Genomic DNA, 23,973 nt, shown 5'->3' on the forward strand with positions numbered 1-23,973 from the left:
TTTGTTGCCTTTTTGTTTTCTCGATTAAGATTGAATGAACTAAACCCGAAGCATCATCACAGATTTAGGCCAAAACATTATAAACCAGGAGTAATAATCTCTCAGTGTGGATGATAACTAGATGCAAAGCACTTTGGACTCAACCAGCATAAAGTATGATTCTTTGTTTTTTGTATTCTTATTTTGAGTATACTTATTTAGCTCATTGGAAATTTTGATTTAGTTGTCTCATCTTATTACATAGAGCAAAAAATTAGTCCTTTCTTTGCATATTTTAAATATTTTTTAAGCAAATGTTAAGCAATTTTTGTGCAAAATTTAAATATTTAACACTTATACCATATATGATATGCCTATATATATACATTCACATATGTGTCATATGTCACATGCGTACACAAATATAAAATAGTAGATAATGCAACATAACTTAGTCAAGAATCATAAGAATATGTGTGTTTAATAAAAAATAGTATATTTTAGTAAAGTGTAACTATATATACTAAATGTTAATGATTAGATCTTGTTTCCATGACTCTTCATTATAAAAAAACATTAATGAAATGTACCTACTTCTTTGGAAAGTCCTTTCACCAATTCACATCTCATCATAGACAAAAATGTACTTCACACTCAAACAAAATTAACATAAACTAGGGATTAACCCGCACGTACGTGCGGGGTTGATTTTTTAAACTAATTTTGCTATAAATTTAGCAACTTGTTATGTATATGTTGGATTTCTTTTTTTAATTATTTTAAGTATGTTTGCATATAGTTTGAATTGCTGAATATGTTAATTTGTATTAGTTTTAAAAATTTATATATTTAAAATTATTATATGTCAAATCAGTCTATATATAAAAAGAATTATAAGTAGTTCCACCCATTAGTTAAGACATACATTCCGAGTTATGTTTGTAAACAGATTAATTTAATATAGTATCTGAACTCATATTAGTTGGATATTTACTATTTAGTTTGATTTTGAGTTTTGTTTCAATCTGGTTTGTTAATGTTTGAATAGTGGTTTTACAGATAATTTAAAACTCAGAATGATCCAAAGGTCACATCAAGATCAAACTAAACCAAATTAATGGTCGGTAAGATTAAACTTGTGATACATGCATAGAAAACCGTTAAAATGATGAAAACCCATTAGAAAGAAATACACATATTTAGGGATATGTGTATTTCATGTTTCCGTTGCATTCTTGGTATGAGACAAATTTTGTATTTTTTGGTTAGATATAAGATGAAACAAAAATTCTCGAAGTTCCGTTTCGGACAAACACAAATATAAACAAAATTATATATCCTATGCTATAAAAATATTATAGCATAGGATCACATATTGTTTTAAAAAATTTAAACTATTAGAAAACATAGTTTACTGTTTTTATTTTTTAAATTTGAAAATTTTTATCTTAGATAAATTGGAAAAACATGTGATATGTAAGATTGCAAGCGTTAATGTATTTTTTGTAACATATTCTAAGTCTTTATTTTTAAAATTTTATTACGAATTTATTGAGATTTCTTAAATTATATAGATTTTTTTAATTAAAGTAATTATTTTTTCATTTCTATTAGTTTGGTTTGATGCAATTATTATAGTTATATAATAATAAAAATATATACTATATATGGTGTTTTTAAATATAAATATAAATTTTGGTACTTTACCATAAATAATATTTTAAAAATTATCACAATTATAGTAATTATGGCTGTGTAAATCTAATTAATGTTTGTTTTGAAATTATTATTTTTAGCATATTCGTGTGAATCAAGAAGATAGGTGGCATGACACAAAACGTAAAGCATACTAATATATAAGAAACAATGTAATCTTTACATAATAGTATTTTTATTAAAAAAACAAACTATTCTAAAGTAATTAGAAAAGAAAAAGGGTAACAAAGTATAAGGTCAAATAAAAAGAAAAATCTTTTGCCCAAAAAAAAAAAAATCTCGGCAAATAAAAAACATATCTGAAAAGGAAATTGCGATTAAATTAAAAAAAACTCTATTGACCTAAATTTTTTTTTTTTTTTTGACAACAATAGAATCAACTCAAACGAGCCAATTTGGAGGAAAAGAGTTTACAAACAAAACATGCTGCGGTGACAGTCGCGCTTGGCGTGCCAGAGAATCCGCTTTGACATTCGCATTACGTGGAACTAGAGATAGAGAGAAGGAAGAGAACTCCGCTTGATCTATCTTGATGTCCTCAAGGTAGGGTGTGAAAGCCGGCCATTCATGAGGAGAAGACACCATCTTCACCAAATCAGAACAGTCCGTATAAAAAACCACGTCCCGGTTATTATGTCCAATCATGCAACGCATCGCCCAAATGAGAGCTTCTACTTTAGCATGGAGTGGAGACAAACTTCTACGGAAATTGGTGAAACAACCCTTCCCGTTTTTTTTTTATATCTCATTTACTAGTGGTCCCATACCCACTAACATCCTAACAACAATCAGTAACAGCGGATAACCAAATAAAACAATTCCAATAATATTCCAACAACATCATAATCCAAACAAAGAAATAACCAAAAGCTAACATCCTACAATGTTCCAATGACTTAATCTAGCAACCTAACATCAGCTAGACCACAATCAATCAAGCCTCTAGAACACCCCTTCATCATCGCCTTGATTCCACGATCACACTTTGCCTTTACCTGCACATCACAAACAACAATTGAGATGCGTAAGTATTATCATAAATACTTAGTGAGGCCGTCCTCCCATCTACTGGGTTATACACACAAGCATATGAGACTCCCAAGTCAACAAACAACAATAACACAATCAACATATCAAACCAGGAAAATAAGACTCGGCAGGTACTAGTGTCGACCGATGCTCAATCGGTGTCGACCGATGCTACAGGAACTGGTGTCGACCGATGCCGGAATGGTGCCGATCGATGCTACTCGAGACGGTGCCGATCGATGCTCCACAAAAGTGGTATCGATCGATGCCTCTTCTGCAGTCACGATCTGCGCGAAACTCAGCGACGAACTCCGATTCCAATCAACACAGAATCGACTCCAAACACGTCTAATCATCTCGGAATTCACTAGAAATCACAAATACAATGTACCCAAGCAAGCAAACACCACAAATAACAAGGAATCACACAAAACAAGGGAGATCTCATGCTTAGATCAACCATGGTCAAGCACTCACCTCAAGAACAGGAAGATTGAATTGAGGAACGTGGAAAACAACACCCCCAGAAGCTCCCCCTTCGTTTCCAGCAACAGCTAACACTTCTACTGCCTCAGATCTCTCCAAAATCTCCAAGAACAAGCCCAGAAAAACTCAAGAACGCTTTTCTCTCTTTTCTCTCTTTTTCACTCAACGGCGACAACAATGAGACTCTCCAAAACCCTTAATTCGTCCCTTAACACCTAAATGCGATTTAGGGATTTTAATTAACCAAAACCGAACCAATCAGCAATTAAAACGAACCCGACCAAACCGGAACACTTGGTGTCGATCGATGCCACCAAGGGTGTCGATCGACACCCACACCAAAAATACACAAATTGGTTCGCGGGCGTTACAATTGGTAGCGCCCATATCTGACCTCGAATCTTCAATGGAAGAACAAAACCAATCTGCACCTGCAAAAGCATCTGTCGCTTTCCAAGAGCCATCCACAAAACACCGATAACCTGTAAAAGAGGTAGGAAGAAAAGGGATGGGCCCCCTTTGTCTAGTAGAGGGGACAAGTGGAGAGTGTGGTTGATCCTCATCCTCCACCTCCACCTGAGCCTGTAACCAGACATTTGCCTTCCCCTCCGCCAACCGAACTACATCCATCGGATTTTCCATCACATTCTCAAAAACACGAGCATTCCGCGCTTTCCAAATATACCACATAAGCCAGGGGAACGCGGCCACCTGAGAGGCCGGATTAGAAGAACCTAAAAAATGGTCTATATTAGCATAAATAGACTCCGTCGGGAAGGAGCCAGGACCTACAGGAACTTGGGCTAATGCCCACGCCTGCCGAGCCGGTGGGCATCTGAAAATAGCATGATTAATTGTTTCCTCCTCAGCCCCACACCGTACACACGCAGAATCACAGGGAATACCCCTCCGCCTAAATTTCTTGTACACCTCCGTTTTCTGAATCAATTGGGCAACAACAAAAGACTGCAAGACCTGCTGATTCTCGAGCTCTTCACCACCATTAAATCCGGTGATAGTACCTTCTGGTGACGATTTCACTTCACCCAAGCCCCAAGGTTACATTTTCGTCTACCTATCAAATCCCTAAGCAAGAGTCTCTTCAGATTCATTGTGTCGATGGGATTATATAATCGAGCAATTAGTGAAGTAGGTGAGAATTTTGGTGAATCCTATTTACCCGTTTCATCTTCGATTAATTCATGGGTAAGAGATCTCGTTTTCGTCTTCTTTTTCATTAAGTTTCATGAGATAACCCCAAGCAAGTATAGATCACTCAAGTAATTTAATTTGTAACATAAATTTTCCTTAAAAGATGTGCTTTGGTTTTTGGCGAGTCTGGTCCTTCTTTTTGATGATTCTGTAGTTCATGCAAAACTGAAATTTGTTTCATTAATTATTATGCTCTTTTCTACTTGTTGATTTCGTAGCTGCATTGCCATTTTGAATTATCATTCGTATCTAGTTCGGTTCAGGGACCAACAATTACTAATTTATTATTCCATTTTGTTGGAGCTGTTGAGCTTTTGGTTTTGCAGAAAATGATATGAGGCTTTTGAGACCTCACTCTCTTGGTACTATGAGCTAATCATTTTCAAAGTCTTCCCAACAAAAAAAACATCAGGTGACCGTTTTTTCACTTTTACAACATTACAAAACTGTTATTTGAATAATTATGCTCACCATGTTGAATCCATGGACATATGAAATCATTTGGGACTACCTTTTACATTTGCTTAAAGTAAAATCAAAGAAGAAAATTACTATCATTCAATTTAACGGCCTATAAGAAAATCTTCTGTTTTAATCGTAAATTTGTATATCTTTAATATCTCAGGAACTACAGGATAACATTTTGGAAACATATTAAAGAAGGATAGGGCAAGATGCTCTCCATATGATTCTAAAATCACCAAGGTCAAAAGGTACCAAAAATATATGTTTTCTAATGAAATGATTTATTAGTTTTAAGGATATTCGTGTAATTGAAAAGCATGTGAGTAATTTGAATTTAGTTAATAAATTTAATCATATACATGAGTAGTAATGAAATGTTTAAAAAGCAAAGTTTAATTTATAGGAGAATTGTTTCATTATGCTAACATGATAAGTTGAATGAATAGATCTATATATTTCTGAAAATCAGAAATGCAAATAATCACCTTTAACTGTATCTTCATCTGTGAGTGCCTGGCAAAGCAAAACATTAACGTAATATAACTTGACATACTAATTTGAACTCCATAAAAATAATCATAAGGCATCTTAGCATAAACTTACATTAGTCTAATCTTGTAAACTCTGGAATTTCTCGATGACGGATAAGATGGAAACAAACATCTCCTTTAGTAATTTGAATGTAAAATAAATAAAAACAGAATTCACTTAATATAGATGTAAAAATAAAAAGATGAATAAGATTTATGGTACCTTATATTAAATATCTAGAAGTCAATTTGTTCATTTTGAACTCCCTTTCGCTTTCAGATTCTCAAGTTTATTACACGAATTTGCTAGTCTGATCTCTGTGAATGAAAATATGAAACATCATTAAAGAGAAACAACAAAAAAGGTAACTTTTTAAGATTTAAACGTAACTCCCCGCATATGGAAAAATATCAAACCAGTGTGGATTACTTTGGCACTATTTTGACTCTGATCTTCTATCCTGTTTTGAAGGACTTAATATCAGACACATGAATGATACCATCATCGGCGGCCATCGATACTATCAAGGTGACTTTCTGAGTTGTTGTTTTAGGTTTGATGTGTTTGGTTGTGTATGACGTCTAGTTTGGTTTTTATAGTAGTAGTGGATGTGCTTTTTCTGCGATATTCTGTGTAATCAATTAAAGATTTTCAGTTAATGTTTACCGAAACAGGAAGATTATGTTCCAAATTATTTTGATTTGAGATGTTATTATAGAGGATCTTTAGGATTTCATTTGATAGAGTCCGACTTGGTTAGTTTTAGCAATGAGTTAGTTTCGGGTGTGAAATATTTGTTGATTTAGGTTTTTAATTTAATGATTGATAATTGATATTTATTCGATTTTAAGAATGGCTAGTTTCTAAAAACCATTTTGTTTGGAAGAGCAGATTTTTGGGGATTAAATGTCGTTAACTGTTGATTTGGTAGGTACGCCATTAGAATATTCTTTTCTTCCTATTTCTTATTTGAATTTCTTATAGGTTTCGGCGGAAGAGTATGTTTGGAAACGGTTGTAATATTCCACGATCCGAATAAGGTAAAACCGGATCCTTTAGGGTCCGCGTGTTTTGACTTCTTCAGATTACTTGTTTGCCCTCGATATAGTTTTTTCTTTGTCTTCCTTTTCTTTTGTCGTGGGGGCATTGAATGGAATTTTTTTGTTTTTTTTTTTGTTTTTTGCTTTTGTACTCCCGATTTAATAGTATAGATATATCTATGATTAAACAAATATGATGTGAATTTAGTTTCATGTATGTAGATATGATGTGAATTTAGTTTAGATTTTATCAAGTACGAATTAGATTTGTTTTGATAAAAAATATATAAAAAATTAAATCTAATTCATACAATCTAAGCTGTTAAACTAAATAAAAGCTGTTAAACATTAGATTTTTGATAAAATTTGTAGTTCTAGATTTTATTCGATTAGATTTTAAAAATCTAAGCTGTTAATTTTTTATATATTTTTAAGTACAAATTAGATTTTGATTCAGTTAGATTTTATTTGATTAGATGATTTTATTTTATTTGATCTGTCAACGATTTTTAATTTTTAATTAATTATCTTTCTTATATTAATTAATTAATCTTAATTAAGTATTTTAGTGACATTTTGAATGTAATTTTTTACACTTTTTAAAGTTAGTTTCATATTTGTACTTACCAGTTAATATAATAAGATATATCTTGGTTTGGTACATCCTTTGAAATATAATTACTTCTCGGAGGTTCGAAAAATTGTGTCAAATAGTTTTATAAAAATTTACTGTGTGGTATAAGAGAGTTCACAACTCTCTAGGAAGTTGGTAAGAAGGAGAAAGAAAAAAAATAGAAACAACTCTCATGCTTATTACCTTAAATTAAACTCCTCTCTAATGCTAGTTATTTGCTTTCCGATGAGTTTTGATGATCAAAACCACCTTTTAAATTAGATTACAGACATCTTTCAGTTCGATTTGATTAATATGTGTATCCCTATTTGGAACAAATACCATTAAAATAACAGAGCTATAAACTGAAGAATATCCTATATGTCTAGTCTCGTATTTTCTATTTGTCGAAAGTCATAATCATATTCATGAAGAAGAAAGGCATGGCTTGTATATTTTGTTCTTCTTTCACTTAAACAAATATATGACGTAAATCTTTAACACAATTTAATTCATTTCAATGTTGTTAACATTAAAAAAGGGTAGTTTCATTTATCTTATATAGTGAATCTTGCGTGATTCAAGAAAATTCTTCCACTTAGGTTCGCAAGACGAAACATACTGAAAAAGTGGCGAAATCGATATCCATATACTGCGGTGGATTTTGTTTATCGACTAGCTTCGGTGATGATTTCACAACAGAGGTCAAAGGGAAGTTATGCAGAGACGCCACCGATATTCTAGACTTTGTGGAATTTACCAATGGAAAAAATGTCATTAAAATTCCCAAATTAGCATTTTCGTTGATTTAAATCACGAAATTTTCATTTGTTAAAAAAAATCTGAAGGCTTATGTAGCATGCTTTTGTATCTCCCATTGCTAAATATCTACAGAAAGAGTGACTAAAATTGTTAGTTAATTAAAACCAAAAAAAAATAGAGATCCATATTATAGAAACTAATTTTGACGTGATAATCACTTTTATATACCAATCTCTAAACAACCAAAAATTAACTACTAGCCTAAGTCTAACAATGATTAATATCTTGTAGAATTATTTTTCATGAGAAATGCTTTTATGTAGTAACAAACTATATATTTTTTTAAGTTAGACAATCTATATATACATTTTTGGAGACAATTATGAAATAAATCCTGAAATTTAGTACTATTTACAGGGAATGCCACTGATATTAAATATTTAATTAATTTTTTTTAATAAAAACTAGTTGTTATACATAGTAATTGTTAGAGGAGCATATGCCATAAATTTTGGTTTAATTGTTATAAATAAATTTGAAATGCATTTATAAAAACTAAATAGTTCTACCTAAATCTATACTATTAATTGGGGAGTACAAAACTGAAAAAAAAAAAACTGTCAAAAAATTCCATAATTTGACCCTACGAGCAAACAAAGGAAGAAGAGGAAAAAAAAAATTTAAGGGCAACAAGGTAAATTTAATTGTATATGGGACGCGGATCATAACTGTTTGGGAGAATCTCATTCGGATCCTTGATATATTATAAGTGTATCCAAACACTCTATTCTTCTTCGTTTACCTGTAGGATAAAAGAAAAAAAATACATCATAATCATCATAATTGCGGAGGAAATATAGAAATGTCAACTAACAGAATCCCTCATGATCCTCTAGCATATCATAACAAGAGGCGAAATGAAATCAAATCATTAACTGCATATATTTCAGTATAATAACATATATTCTCATTTCAGGCAATCACACCAACCCTTACCTCTTAATTACCATTTGTTCGTACCTCAATAAATAAGTAAATCAATAATCAAAACAGAAAACGGAAACAGTTTGATCCAATCCCTATTCTTACTATCCTATATCATATCAAAATACAAAATCAAATCAAAAACAGAAAATCTTCTATTCAATGCAGCGAATATTCTACCTTTCACCCAAAGCCAACATCAACTACTATATAAACCATAGTATAGAAACGTCAATATTAAACTCATCAAACATACAAACAAACTGAATAGAAAATAGAAAATCACCTTCGTATAAGTCATGGCTGCCACCGATGGTTTCACACATGTTTCTGATCTCAAGGCCTTCAAAACAACATGGAGGATAAGAGTCAAGATAGTTCATACTTGGAAGCAATAAGTGAGTCTATGCATCTACCCCATCATCTAAGCGAGTCTATGCATCTACCCCATCATCTAAGCGAGTCTATGCATCTGAACAATCATTAACACCCAAGAAGTTGTCTACACAACCAATACATTAGGAGAAATATGAAGAAGAAAATGGTGAGCATACGAATGATGTGGATTTGACTGACAAAAAGATTGAGACACTAAAGCTGAAGGTTGAGAATAAGTGATTTGTTGTCGTTTTCTAGCAGTTTAGATTTTTAGATTATGTATAAATCTGTTTATCCAGCTATAAACATTTCTATGAAGAAAATAGAGAAATGCAATGAATTTCTATGACGAACAGAAAATTGTTTTTATCAAGTAACCTTTAGAATCTTTATTAGTTTTATTCACCATAGTTAGCTCCTTTATATTGAATTTTTTTTTCATCATGTAATAATACAAAATATGGTGAACTGCACCTTACCATCGACTTAATGTATATAAGGTTTGAAAGTATATAAAAATGTACCAGGATCTGTAGGAGGAATGGAGGATAGTAGATGAAAATATGAAAGCAAGTCCAGCAAATCTGTGCAATCAAGAAAATATAAATCTCTTAGACCACAAGAATTCATACACTCAGATATAACTTAGCTATAGCCGGAGCATATCTTTATTTCGGTTATCTGAGGAGGCCTTTGCATCAAATCAAAGATCCTATTTGTATCCTCAGAATCTCAATAGTAAAAAAAAAATACATGTACTATTATTATTCTGTTATTGTCTCAGTCTGATTTGTTTTCACTTTGTCTGATACCAAAAGCAAAGTATGAGATGATGATAAGCAAATCGTTGAGTTAAGATGAGGGATTAAAAAGGAGTCAATAAATAAATAAATATATATATATATATGACTATGATAAGAACTAAAATCTGAAACATGATTACTCTACTTGATAAGCCATTATAGGGAAAAAAAAAAGAAGCAAAAAAAAACCCAATATGAGTAACTCAAGACTCAAATCTAAAACATAGCAAATCGACTTGAATCTGATTTGATTTTGTCGGGAAATAATACTAATATGAAAGAGAGGTGATTAGATTTACCTATGATGGTCATAGGATTAAGCTCAGAAGATTTAGAGATTCATAAGAAATAGGAATCGAAGGTAGAAATGAGAAGGATGAAGGAAAAGAAAAAGGTATCAAGGAAGAGATCCATTGGCTGACAGGTAAAATAAGAAATTGTTTTCTCAGGCGAAACTGAAGGCGGAGACGGCAAGAACGATGTTTTTGTCGTTTCATTTTTTTCTTTTGTTTTTGTTTTTGTTTTTTTTTTTTTTGTTTTTCCCTTTTAATAAACTTCAACCAATAATATATAGTATGAAATAGTTTAATTTCTATGGGCATTCGTGCAACCCCTTTGGGTTCGGATATTATCCCATGAGGTTTGGATAAACGGATTTAGATAAATAGAACCCATTGGTTATTTTTTGATATATGGGTTCGGTTTGGTTCAAGTATTACCGGATTTAGGTACCGAAAAAAAAAGTTTTAATTAATTAAATTTAAATAAATTTAGCTAAATTTTGATTTATTTAAAAAATAATTTTAGATATTTTGATTATTTTTGATGTTTAGATTTAAAACTAATTGAAATATTCAAAATTATAACTAAAATTTTGGATAATTGAATTATATTAATGCTAAATATTATAAATATCTTTTAATATATTTATATATTCGGGTTATGATGGATACCCGAATGGATACCGGCTAATATCCAATCCTGACCCTAACCCGAACCCACGGGTATTAGAAAATAGAAACCAATAGAGTTTTGTAGGTAAACCCGTACCCAAACCAAACCCAGTTTTTGGATCGGGTTTCAGGTTGGATATTCGGATACGGTTTTATGCCCATGCCTATTCTATATTATACAATCTTAATGTAATTTGTATATTATATTTTTTTTTATTGAACTTTGTTATCCATAGGTTTTACAAAATCAAACCAGATGAATGTGACACACTTCTCTTATGGGTTTCGCATGACAGGTATACTATAGTTAAAAAATAGCAAAATCATTACAAGGCAGACCTAACGAGATAGATTTGTCCAGCTACAAAATTTAGGTCATTTGATTTGACAAATTTTAATTAATATTACTGGTAAATTTTAACGGTTTGATAGTTCACGGGACCATACAAAACGAGTTTTTTTTGTTAGTTCCGGTCTGGGATGGGTTTTCTGTTAGTTTTGGTCTGGGACGGGTTTTCGGTTAGTTCCGGTTTGGGATGAAACGGTTTGATAGTCCATAGAAAGGGAAGAGACGTGTTTAAACTTTAAACATATCACATTTCTCTTACTATTTTTAATGTGCCACTAATAATAATAAAAACAATCAGATCATTTTTTCTCTATACCGAAGTAAAAACAAATCAACAAGTTTGGACATGAATGTTAATAATATTTATATAAAATACGCTTACAACATAATCTAACATATACATAACATATTGCAAACTTGATCGTAAACTTAGTTTTTGAAATCAACCCCGCACGTACGTGCGGGTCCGAACCTAGTTATTAAATAAAATAAATATACCTTTTTATATTTTAACACCATTTCAAAAAAAATGATTATTTCTATGTTAACTTAATAAAAATTAAAATATTATGAATCTTTATATATATAAATGTTAAAAATCTCAAAAAACAGAGTTTATTTCAAAACGGGTTATAGCAACATTAGCATAAATTTTAAATATTGTTAATCAAATGCTAGAACATGGGTTAAATTTTAATTAATGTATAAATATAAAGGATAAAGATTTAAACTATGCAAACAGTCATATACTATATATATATATAGTTAATCTACTAATCAAATTATATTTTTCTTTTCTAAAATAAAATATAGGTCCGCGGTGTACCGCGGGATAAAATCTAGTATAGTTGGAATTTTTTTTTTTTTTTTTTTTGACAAACATATATCTCATTCTATTAAATAGAAATCAACATACAAGTAGAGTTGGTTGGGTTACACAAATGCAAAGGAGGACACACTCCACTGTCTTGAGTCGAAGACTGAGTGGCGAAGTGTAAAAGGCTACAATTTGATTAGAAGCTTTGCCAGGGATGAGAGCAAGGATAGGAGTGCTCTGGTTATTGGTCAAAAGCATGGTGGTGGTGGTTCTGTGATTTGGTGGAAAGAGCTTGAAGAGGTTGCGGTAACCACTTGGGATGGTGATCATAATGCCGCTAGTCTTCAAGTTTAAAGGCGAAGGCTTCAAGAAGCGGTTGCTTTGCACTCTGGAAAGCTTTGAGCATGGTCGAGATAGAGAGGAGAGGCTAGTGAAACATGGGTAATCCCCACTCCATAGAGGTGGGAGCATAATGCCCAGTTTCTCCAAGCTGTCTCCTTCAAGAGTGACACACCAAGATGATTCAAACCTGGGTACACGATGAAGCTGAGAGTGTTGACCATTTGGTGATAGGTGACAAATAGGGACAGAGGAAGCAAGCGTTGAAAACCGCCCCATTGGCGGGTTGGAGTAATTAAAGAGCTCATCATTGCAATCCTTAAAACCAAACTAAGGTACTGGTCTCGACACAAATGGGTTTCAAGCAAATCAGATGGTACCAGCGTTCTGCTTTCGAGTGAAACTCGACTTGACCAAGCAGAAACGGCTGGTACTATCGATTTAGGGCTTGGTAGAGACTTGTTAAGTGCAGCTCTGGGTAGGCAAGTTCTACAATCAGAGATATCCTGTCGAGCTTGGTCAAACACAACACAGACATTAGGGTCTAAAGGGGTTGGGTTCAATCCAGTTTTAGAGGGTTGAAGTAGCTTCCAAATCATGTATAATCCATGTATTAAACAGAGCAACCTAATTGCCAGGGTTCCGAGAACAGAATGAAGCACAAACCTGGGTCGAAGCAATATCACGGGTGAAACAGGGAACGCCGGGAATGGAGATATCTGAGTCCAATTCACCGTTTCCAGCGTCAAGACAGAGCTCCCGTCCAGCTCCATCCAAATAGCACATTGGGGGAGAGGAAATAAATCCGATGAGCGAAGAGATGTCGATGTTGACAGCGAGAGGAGGCGGTGAGAGGAGCGGAATTTGAGTCTGTTGGGGCGTTTGAAGATCTCAAACCGGGAAGGCGGTGACTGGGAACTCAGCGGGGCAAGAGCAGCGAGAGAAAACACCAGATACCGAGGGAAGGGAGGGGGCGGACAAAGCTTACGCATGCTCGGAGTCGAGATCTGGGATCTGCAAAGATCTGAGATCTGGGATCCGTCGCTGCCATCGATTTCAAGACTCTCTATGATGGCTTTCACCATTATCTCGAACATCTCTTTCGTGTCTTTAGCGTAGGTAGCCGCCAACTCCTGATTTTCAATTTGTTTTATACATATAAAGTTTAGTTACATGTAACTTTTAGTAAATTTACACTATGTTAAATAAAATATATTGGGAATGATTTATTATAATCATCTGTAAAATGTTTTGAGTAAAGTATGTAGATTAAAAAATAATCACTTTAAAAAAAGTTTAACCAATCTTAAACAAGACTAGGTTCGGATCCGCACGTACTTGCGGGGTTATGTTTATAAACTAATTTATTTTAGTATTCATAATCAAACTCATACTAATTGAGATTTTAGTTTAATTTTTTTGTTAGTTAATTAATGTTTGAAAATTTAAAATAATAATGAGTTCACCAATATTTTAAAATTCGAAACAACATAATGGTTGGACTGGCAACAAACTAAATCAGATAAATGGTTGGTTAGATTCTATTAAATTAGTGAACTATCAAATCAAATATATAACCGCTAACAATGATGAAAACCCGTTTGAGACAAAAACGAATATTTAGGGATTGACGTAATTCTCTTTCCGTTTTATCATGTTCCATCATGTCCTACATCCGTTCTCAAATTTCCGTTGCATAAAAGAAAACATTTTCAATATGGAACATTCCGAATATGGGACCAATTTTTATTTTCGATCGAAAACATACATTCTCAAACCATACATTCTCAAACTCCCGTATAGAACAAACATAAATATAAATATAATTCATAGAACAAAATTAATTGACTTCTTTATTCTTATTATATATTATATGGTTCATTGTTAAAGATAAGTTATAAATGAGGAACATAGGCATGTATATTTTGGACATTCTGTGTCCACCAAATATAAATTTTTGTTATATAATATTTTTGTAATTATTATTTGTTTGACAATATTTATATTAGTCCAGCGGATAAGAGATCGGAAAAAGAATATCCGTATTTGGTTGTCAAAAAAAAAAAAAAAAGAGAAAGCTTCTAACGGGATATCTATGTTTTCCATTTGATTATTTAATTTTTACAAAATTAATGGAAATTATACAAACTTTCTTTATATTTTTAAAAACATTATCTGTTTTTAAAAATCCAAAAATAGCTGAATTCTACAAAATATATGTTCTTAAATTAACTCTTACCAAAATTATTAACAATTTAAAAATTGAATGTTGTTATCTAAATTTTCTAATCTCATGTGGTATTTTTCGGAGTAGTCTTGTTTTTTAAATTTTATAGACTTTTTAAAGATAATGATGACTTAAAAACAAATTTCAAGGTATTCATATTATAAAATTTTACTGTCATGTGTGTTGTTTGTTTTCTTTTCCATATACATAACGCTTATAGTGTCATTTTAATAAAGACTGTTCACATCATATATTTGAAAAATAAGAAAATAATATAATTTAATACATACAGCTGATTATAAATTTACAATACAGTCATTGAAGATTAAATTATACTTTTATTTGTTGGTTTCCAAAGTGAATTGATAATGTTAATGCAAGGCTCAACTACATGCCCTAATAAGAATTTTCTATAGAGTTTACTTAAATAAATCTATATAAAACTGAAGAAAACAAACACTAATATAGTATTTTGTAACTTATCGGGTTCATATAAAAAATGTGGACTTCTATTAAGCAATCAAATGTAATTTTCTTGTTTTGTAGATGCTATGTCAATTGGATGAACACCTGTTCATACCATAATCCTTCTTTATATACAATTTCTAGGTAAAAAATGTATGAAAAAAAATCTTGATTTGTATAGGCTTATGTACACGACAAAAAATTATAAATTTAACAATTCGTAAGAATAATAAATGAGAAACAGGACATAGAACATAGTATTAGTGAACTAAAAAAAGAATATAGTAGATGTTAGCAAGGTATATGCATATATGCAAACTTTAATACAGAGACACATACATAAAATAAATCATCTGTTTAAATTAAAGTTAAGTTATTTTCATATTACTATTCGAAATTAATTAGATACAATTGTTATGGAAATCTTGTTTTATGATAAGTTTTATTAATTGCAAAACTCTTATTATTTTATAAAATTCTAAGAACTATATAAAATTCAAGATTGTCAGTTTGTAATATTTAAAATTGTCATTTTGTAATCTTATTGGCTATAATTTTTTTTATAGTGACGGTATGTCAAATATTTGAATTTATTATTTGTAATTAATATAAATTCATAAAATATAGGAATGCATCTTTTATAGTTAATATTGTTTCCTAAAATACTGGAATATTTTGAATGAATATAACACACTACTAACTGTTTTTAGAAAATTATAAATGTTTAATATTTAATTTAGAAAACTTTTTGAAAAACTTCATATATTCGAAATTAGTTATATACCCATATCCAAAATAGGATCCAAAATCTAAGTATTATAACCAATTATGAAATAGTTAATCATTTATTTCTTTAATAATTGTTACCATTGTTTTAGTAAAGTTTATTTTTTATTTGTAATTAATATAAATTCATAAAATATAGGAATGCATCTTTTATAGTTAGTATTGTTTCTTAAAATACTGGAATATTTTGAATGAATATAACACATTACTAACTGTTTTTAGAAAATTATAAATGTTTAATATTTAATTTAGAATTTTTTTTGAAAAACTTCATATATTCGAAATTAGTTATATACCCATATCCAAAATAAGATCCAAAATCTAAGTATTATAACCAATTATGAAAGAATTAATCATTTATTTCTTTAATAATTGTTATCATTGTTTTAGGGAATTTTTTTTTTTAATTATGTAAGCAAGTTGGTTTGTTTGGCAATCTGGATATATATCATATTTTTTGTTTTTATTTTATTCCTAGTGTACTCCCCATTTAATAGTATAGATTGTATAATATAAAGTATTAAAATAGTTTAAAAATTACATCAAATAAAACATCCTATATAAAACAAAAAAACTTTTCTAAACATTCTATATAACGAAACGGAGGGAGTAAATAAGTCGTTTTGTGTGACCTTTTCTTTGTTATTTAGTGGTATGATAATAATCCCACTCATCTCTATAGATTCACAAGCCGCCACTTACATACATATCTTCTTTTTAATAAATCAAATAATCGCCATAGCCTTTTAGATTATATTGCGTATGCACTTTGTGACCAAAATAGAAGAATTTGGTAAAAGATTCTGAATTATATCTCTAAAGATGTAATACACATATATACCTTTGAACTACCTATTTTCGAGTTTAATATTAAAACACATGTGCTAAAAAAGTCTTTGTTAAATTTCTTGTTGTAATTTCAAAATTTAAAATATCTATATTTTATTTTTTTGATATTTTAGGAAACGAAACAAAATGTAAATGTGGGAAAATCTTACCTGAAATCGGAGGGAGAAGAAGGCCAATAAGGAAGATAATCAGGCAGAGGATGTGCCTAGAGTTTCAAGAAGTCTCCAACAAAAGACATTGTCTTTGATCTGGTTGAAACTCGTGCCGTATCGTACTGGAGCCGACATGTCTGACGACATGTATTTCGTAGAATTAGGTATTGAACTGACTTGATTTTATTAAACAATTTGATAAACCTATATATACATGTCTAATTCTAGGGTTTTAGGTTTAACATAAACCGTCGTAAACATTATAAGCCTAATATACAAAACCCAACATATAAGTATAATATCTATCCACAATACTCCCCCTCACGGTGGAGTGTGAAGATCACGAACGCCCAACATGGACAGAATGTAATGAAACCGATCACGACCAAGAGCCTTTGTAAAGATATCGGCGATTTGTTTAGTCGTACGAACATGTTGCATGACAATCACTCCATCCCGAACCGCATCACGAACGGCATGACAATCATTTTCAATGTGCTTGGTGCGCTCATGGAAGACATGATTCGTAGCAATATAAATAGCGGCTTTACTATCACAAAATAGGCGATCTGGCGCAGCGTGGTCAATACCTAACTCCTTTAACAACTTACGAAGCCACTTAATCTCCTTAAGAGCAACAGACATAGACCGATACTCGGCCTCTGCGGAAGAATGAGAAACCGTCTTCTGCTTCTTTGTCTTCCACGATATAGGACTACCACCAAGCAGAACAACATAGGCACTAAGCGACCGACGTGTAAGCGGACAAGAACTCCAATCCGAATCACAATAAACTTCGATGGACAAATCGGAAGATGACTTAAGCAAAATGCCATGACCAGGCAAGCCACTCAAGTAACGGACAACACGGATTGCTGCCTCCATATGTGCTTCGCGTGGTTCTTGCATAAATTGAGCCAAGACATGAACAGAATAGCTCAACTCAGGCCGGGTATGTAACAAGTACAACAAACGACCCACCAAACGCCGATACGACTTGGGATTCGAGAGTAGAGGACCATCGTCGGTAGCAAGGTGATGATTCTGTTCCAACGGAGTGTGAACAGAGCGAGAATCAAGGTCCCCAGTGTCAGCAACAATATCAAGAGCGTACTTACGCTGTGACATAAAGAAACCATCAGACCCACGACTGACTTCAAGGCCAAGAAAATACTTTAACTTGCCCAAGTCTTTCATTGAGAAACAACGACTAAGATAATCTTTAAACTTTTGTAGCATGTATTCACCATTGCCACAAATGATGAGATCATCAACATAAATCAACACACGAAGCTCTATGTTGTTGCGAGTATAAGAAAAGAGCGAGTAATCTTCATAAGACTGGAAGAAACCAAAACGCAAAAGAGAATCAGACAACTTCTTGAACCAACAACGAGGAGCCTGCTTGAGCCCATACAAGGATTTGCGAAGACGCCAAACCTTCCCTGGATGAGAATGACGGAAACCCGGAGGAAGTTTCATGTAGACCTCCTCATCAAGATCCCCATGTAAGAATGCATTGTGAACATCCATCTGATAAACCTCCCAATTCTACAAGACGAAGGAGAGTGCGAACTGTAGTCATACGAACAACAGGAGCAAAAGTCTCTTTGTAATCCTCCCCCTCAACCTGATTATTACCAAGAGCAACAAGTCTAGCCTTGTATCGTTCCACAGTACCGTCAGCATTGTATTTTGTCTTATAAATCCACTGACAACCAATAGCAATTTTATTAGGAGGAAGGTCAACCAACTCCCCTGTTTTGTTCAGTTCAAGAGCATCAACCTCCTTATACATTGCATCATTCCACACCTTGATTTGAACAGCCTCTTTGAAATGTTTAGGCTCATTATTGTTAGTAACAGCCGCAAGGAAAACACGATGAGCTGGGCAAAACTCATCATCAGAAATAAAATCCGTGAAAGGAGACAAAAAATACTTGGGACCGAGATCGAAGACGTTGAAGAGGAGTCGGGAAGAGCAGTAGAGTATGATAGTGTGTAATTAACGTTATAGAGGATGTAGTCATTAAGCCGAACAGAAGGCTTAGAAGAACGCTGGCTTTGACGTTGCACAGGAGCCGACACAGTCGGTAACGGAGCAGATACAGCCTGGTCAACAAGAGGAAGACTAGAAGGATCAACCGTAGACGGAACCACCGGAACAACATGAGAGGGTGTAACAGCGGGAACTGCCGGTTCGATAACAACGGGAACAGAAGCAGGTGGGGCAGTCTCCGGAGTAACACTTAAATCATGCGACGAAGAACTGTCAAGGGCAGTCTCTTGTACAGCAGAATCCGGAGAACTATGAGCAGAGCTCCCCCTTGCATCCGTAGTAGTCACCAACCAATCATCATCACCGGATGGTGAAGAACCCGACACAAGAGGTAACGTAGAAACCGGTGACGCATAAGGAAAAACTTCTTCCTGAAAGATCACATCCCGAGACACAAGGAAATCATTCCGTTCAATATCAAAGACCTTCCAACCTTTCTTATCAGGAGCATAGCCAACAAAAACACACAAACGACTACGCTGACCAAATTTATCTTTGTCTCGACTGAGACGATGAACATAGCATGCAGAACCAAAAATACGAAGCTGGTCATAGGTAGGTTTGAAACCGTGAAGCAACTCAAAAGGACTGCGACCAGAATGAAGAGAAGACGGCGTAAGATTGATCAAATGAGCCGCAGTGAGAATGGCTTCCCCCCAAAACTTGATAGGCAAGCTTGCCTGAAATAACAATGCTCTAGCAACGTTTAGTATGTGCCGATTCTTTCTTTCAACACGACCATTTTGTTGAGGTGTGCCAACACACGACGTTTGATGAACAATCCCATTAGCACGAAAATGAGAAGAAAGGCACATGAATTTTGTCCCATTGTCGGTTCGAACCACCTTGACAGATTTACCAAACTGTTTCTCCGTCTATTGCAAAAAATTTGTAAGAACACATCTTACTTCAAACTTCTCAAGGAGGAGAAACGTCCACACTGCGCGAGAGAAGTCATCAACAATTGTCAAAAATATACGGCACCACAAGAAGACGGAACCCGATATGGTCCCCATACATCACAATGAATCATTGAGAAACAATCTGTTGTTTTATTAAGACTATCCGGAAAAACAGATCTTGTTTGTTTAGCTCTAAAACACACGTCACAAGACGTAGAGCAAACGGAAGACGAAGAACGAGAAAACAAAGGTAAAGACGAAAGAACTGAAAAACTAGGATGTCCTAAACGCCGATGCCACAAGGCAGGATCTGGAGCCGCACTTGCCATATGAATCTTCGTTGTAGCTACATCCGTAAGATAATACACACCATCACGCTCTTGACCGCTTCCAATCAAAGTCTTCGAAAATCGGTCCTGCAAAACACAAAGAGTGTCAGAAAACATGGCTAGACACTTAGTTTGTTTCAGAATTTTAGAAACAGAGATCAATGTGCAGTTGAGTGATGGCACAAAAAGAACATTTGTCAACTTGACATCATGGGAGAGTGGAAAAGATCCCATGCTGATAGCAAAAGTTTTGCTGCCATCAGCAAATCCAACCGGACTTGGTGGAATAGAGACCACATCGGTCAACAAAGAGAGAGTCCCTGTCATGTGATGGAAAGCTCCAGTATCCAAAATAACATTGCCAAAAGTGATCTTACCAGACAACTTGTTCGAAGTATCGGTAGCAGCAATGCCATTGTTGGAGTTTCCTTGAATAAACTGTGTAAAAGCTTTCAATTGTTCTTGTGTGAATTCAGGTAAACCAGAGGGACTAGAACTAGTAGCATGAGCTGTAACAGGTTGACCACGTCCACGACCGCCGACGTTGTAGTTAGTACCACGACCTCTTCCTCGGCCACCAGAACCACGACCAGCAGTGCTCTTCTCATTCCTCTCCCTCCACCAGTCTAGAAAGCCGACGAGCTGCCAACAGTCTCGTTTCTCATGACCACTCCGACCACAATGAGAACAAGAGAAACGAGATTTACCAAGGACAGATTCTGGTTTTCTTCCACTAGAAGCATCAGACCGAGCAAGAAAACCAACGGCCTCCTCTCGTTGTTCACAAAGACGAGTGGAAGACAACCGTTGTTCTTCTCGAATTACTCTATTGTATACTTCACCAAGAGATGGAAGAGGATCCATGGCAACAAGATTAGCACAAAGACCCCCAAATCTGGACTCATCAAGTCCCAAAACAAATTGGTGAATCTTCTCTTTCTCTCTTTCTTTTGCAGGTGCAGATGTAGCTCCACAGGTGCACAAACCACACGAACAAACTGTGAGAGGCTTGTAGATTTGGTATTCCTCCCATAACGTGGACAACTTGCCGTAGTATTCAACGACTGTTTGTCCTTCTTGTCGACAAGCACTGAGCTGACTTTTGAGCTGATGAACACGAACTGTGTTCCCTACCGAGAACCGTTGCTTCAAGTCTAACCACGATTGATGAGCATTCGCGATAAAGGTAACTGTAGATTTCACCTTCAGTTCAATCGAGGTCCTTATCCAACCGACAATCATAGAATTCACCGTCAACCAATTCTCCAAATTGGGATCGTCACCAGCTGGTTTAGGGATCGAGCCATTGATGAAACCAAGCTTACGTTTGGCTTGGAGTGCGTTTAACATCTCTGTTGCCCATTCGTTATAGTTTTCACCGTTTAACAACACCGACGAAATCATGGAACCAGGATTGTCGGAGCTTGCCAAGACGTAAGGAGACACCACCGGAGTCACTAACTGCGGAGAATCATCTTTCTTTGTTGCAGAAGAACTATCTTCGACGGAGGACATGTTTGCTTGTCACGCAAGAAACAAACTTTGAACAAAAAAATAAAGAGAAAATCGAAACTATCGATTGTAAAGAATAGTTTAGAGAAATTTTTGTGATCTTTGCTCTGATACCATGTAGAATTAGGTATTGAACTGACTTGATTTTATTAAACAACTTGATAAACCTATATATACATATCTAACTCTATGGTTTTAGGTTTAACATAAACCGTCATAAACATTATAAGCCCAATATACAAAACCCAACATATAAGTCTAATATCTATCCAATATATATTTTGATCTCTCCTCGTACGGAAGCTCAAAGAATCTCTTACACACTTCTATCATGTTCCTGCTCATATCTCCCTCCATCCCATGATTCACCACCTACATGTCCATTAATATAACTAACTTGTTTAGCAAGCAAGGTAAATATAACTTTATGTAAGCTATGGCTTACTTTAACCATTTGGGATTTGGGAACCAACCTGGAAGAAGCCGTAGTTTTCACAGGCCTCAGCTATGGTTTGTAGAACGTGAGGCCGGTTAGGTCCAAGAAGCTCAGCGAGATCTATGAAGGGAAGCTTTAGGTTTTGTTTTGGTTTGATGAGCTTGTCGGATTTAGTGAAGATGGGTCGGGCAGGTTCAGGCCATATATATTTGGTTGGCACTTTGGTCACACCATTGTCACAAAAATGTTTCACACCTTTTTGGTATTTCTTGTTCTCTTCTTCCACCACCGGAGCTATCGTCGACGGCGACATTTTCCTTCGTTGTCCTGCAAATGATGCATGGCCACGTGCATGCATCAATAATCAATTAGCAAATATAGAGAAAACTTATCAATGCATGAAACAAAATTTCTGTACTAGACCTGGAACAAAATTTTATTGCAAAAGATTCAAAGAGTGAGACTGCCTCTGTTTCTAACAAAAAAAGTTAATGGTAGCAAAACCGAATCGAGACTCATACAGAAACAGGGCAAAACCAAGAATACAGATACAGCCACTATTTCACTTTCACATATGTTTATTTATCAATGTACCAATTGATCAGGAAAGCAAAGCATATTGAGTACCTAGGAAGCAAAAACAAACCAGAAAGGAAGATACAAAATTTGAGAGCATTCGGGAGATTCGCAGATGGCGGAGACGGAAGTAGAGATATCTCCGACGGCAGATGCAGACAGTGTCGCCGTCGTCGCGACGAGAGAGGACTCACGATAAAGTCATGAAACGACGTCGGTTACTATTAACTCTTTGGTAAATTGCAAAAGTTTACAAAGAGTTTTCTATTTCTTAAAACTTAGTACATTTTTTTTTTCTCTTCCTTCGTTCACTCATCATAATTTTTGTTTTCATTATATCTTTTTCTTTAAAGTTGAAATATTGATGATAAAAGAAAAATTAAAAACTATAGTAAGATATATATATATATATATATATATTACATAATGATATGATTTGAATTTTAAAAGTAAACACTATATATTATAGTTTATATAGTGTATATTAGCTTTTCATGGTTAGAATAGTTAGTTGTTAAATTATAGTTTTTTGTTGGTTATAGAGTGCAATTCCACCAAAAAAAAATGTAAAACTACTGTGCTGTTTTTGAACCGTTTCTACTTAAATTTTCTTGGTTTGTTATTCTTTTTGTAATTTGGAGACAATTATATATCATGGAATAATTGGTGCCAATCAGTAAAAGCCACCTCTTCTATTTTTCTTGTTTATAGTTGTTACCCCACAAAAAAAACCATTTGTTTCTGCAGACATTAAATTTATAAAAATCTAAAAAAATTTCTCAAATATTTTTATTTAAATATAATACTAAAATTTCGCATGATACACGAAACTTTATCTAATGATTTTTTTTAATAAAATAACATCATCAATCAATGAACATTTTACATATGAGGCAATGTTGCATCGACCGAAGGAGAAGGTGCTTCATCTTTTGTAAGCGACGGACACTTAATACAATCTTCGGGAAAGATGACAGGAGTGCATATGGAAGGTTTTTTGATACAACACAAATACTCGAGTTGCCATGGTTCTCCCATAATCGAGTATTTGTGGAAACATCTTTCTATTCCTTTTGGATGATCGGGATCCGGCTTGTGACGATCGGGATCCGGCTCGTGACGATCGGGGTCCGGCTCGTGGCGATCGGGGTCCGGCTCGTAACGGTCGGGATCCGGCTCGTGACGGTCGGGATCCGGCTCGTGATGGTCGGGGTCCGGTTCATG

The 23,973-nt window shown here is 34.0% G+C and overlaps 1 protein-coding gene and 2 long non-coding RNA genes across 3 annotated transcripts in view; 1 reads left to right on the forward strand and 2 right to left on the reverse strand.

Annotated features, from left to right (window-relative positions):
- Positions 4,018-6,547, forward strand: LOC104785856. The gene is made up of 5 exons (XR_767422.2): positions 4,018-4,834; positions 5,048-5,135; positions 5,698-5,782; positions 5,890-5,946; positions 6,403-6,547. It is a non-coding gene; the product is annotated as an uncharacterized LOC104785856 (long non-coding RNA).
- On the reverse strand, positions 8,442-10,535 carry LOC104785857. The gene is made up of 4 exons (XR_767423.2): positions 10,298-10,535; positions 9,720-9,779; positions 9,104-9,160; positions 8,442-8,635 (listed from the first exon to the last, which is right to left on the reverse strand). It is a non-coding gene; the product is annotated as an uncharacterized LOC104785857 (long non-coding RNA).
- The window catches only part of LOC109132980 (extensin-like), a 1,579-nt gene continuing 1,139 nt past the window's right edge, over positions 23,534-23,973 (reverse strand). The window contains exon 3 of the mRNA XM_019245497.1: positions 23,534-23,973. Coding sequence (XP_019101042.1) covers positions 23,632-23,973 — 342 coding nt within the window. The 3' untranslated portion in view covers positions 23,534-23,631.

This window comes from Camelina sativa, chromosome 5 (genome assembly GCF_000633955.1).
Source record: "Camelina sativa cultivar DH55 chromosome 5, Cs, whole genome shotgun sequence".
Lineage (NCBI taxonomy): Eukaryota > Viridiplantae > Streptophyta > Magnoliopsida > Brassicales > Brassicaceae > Camelina > Camelina sativa.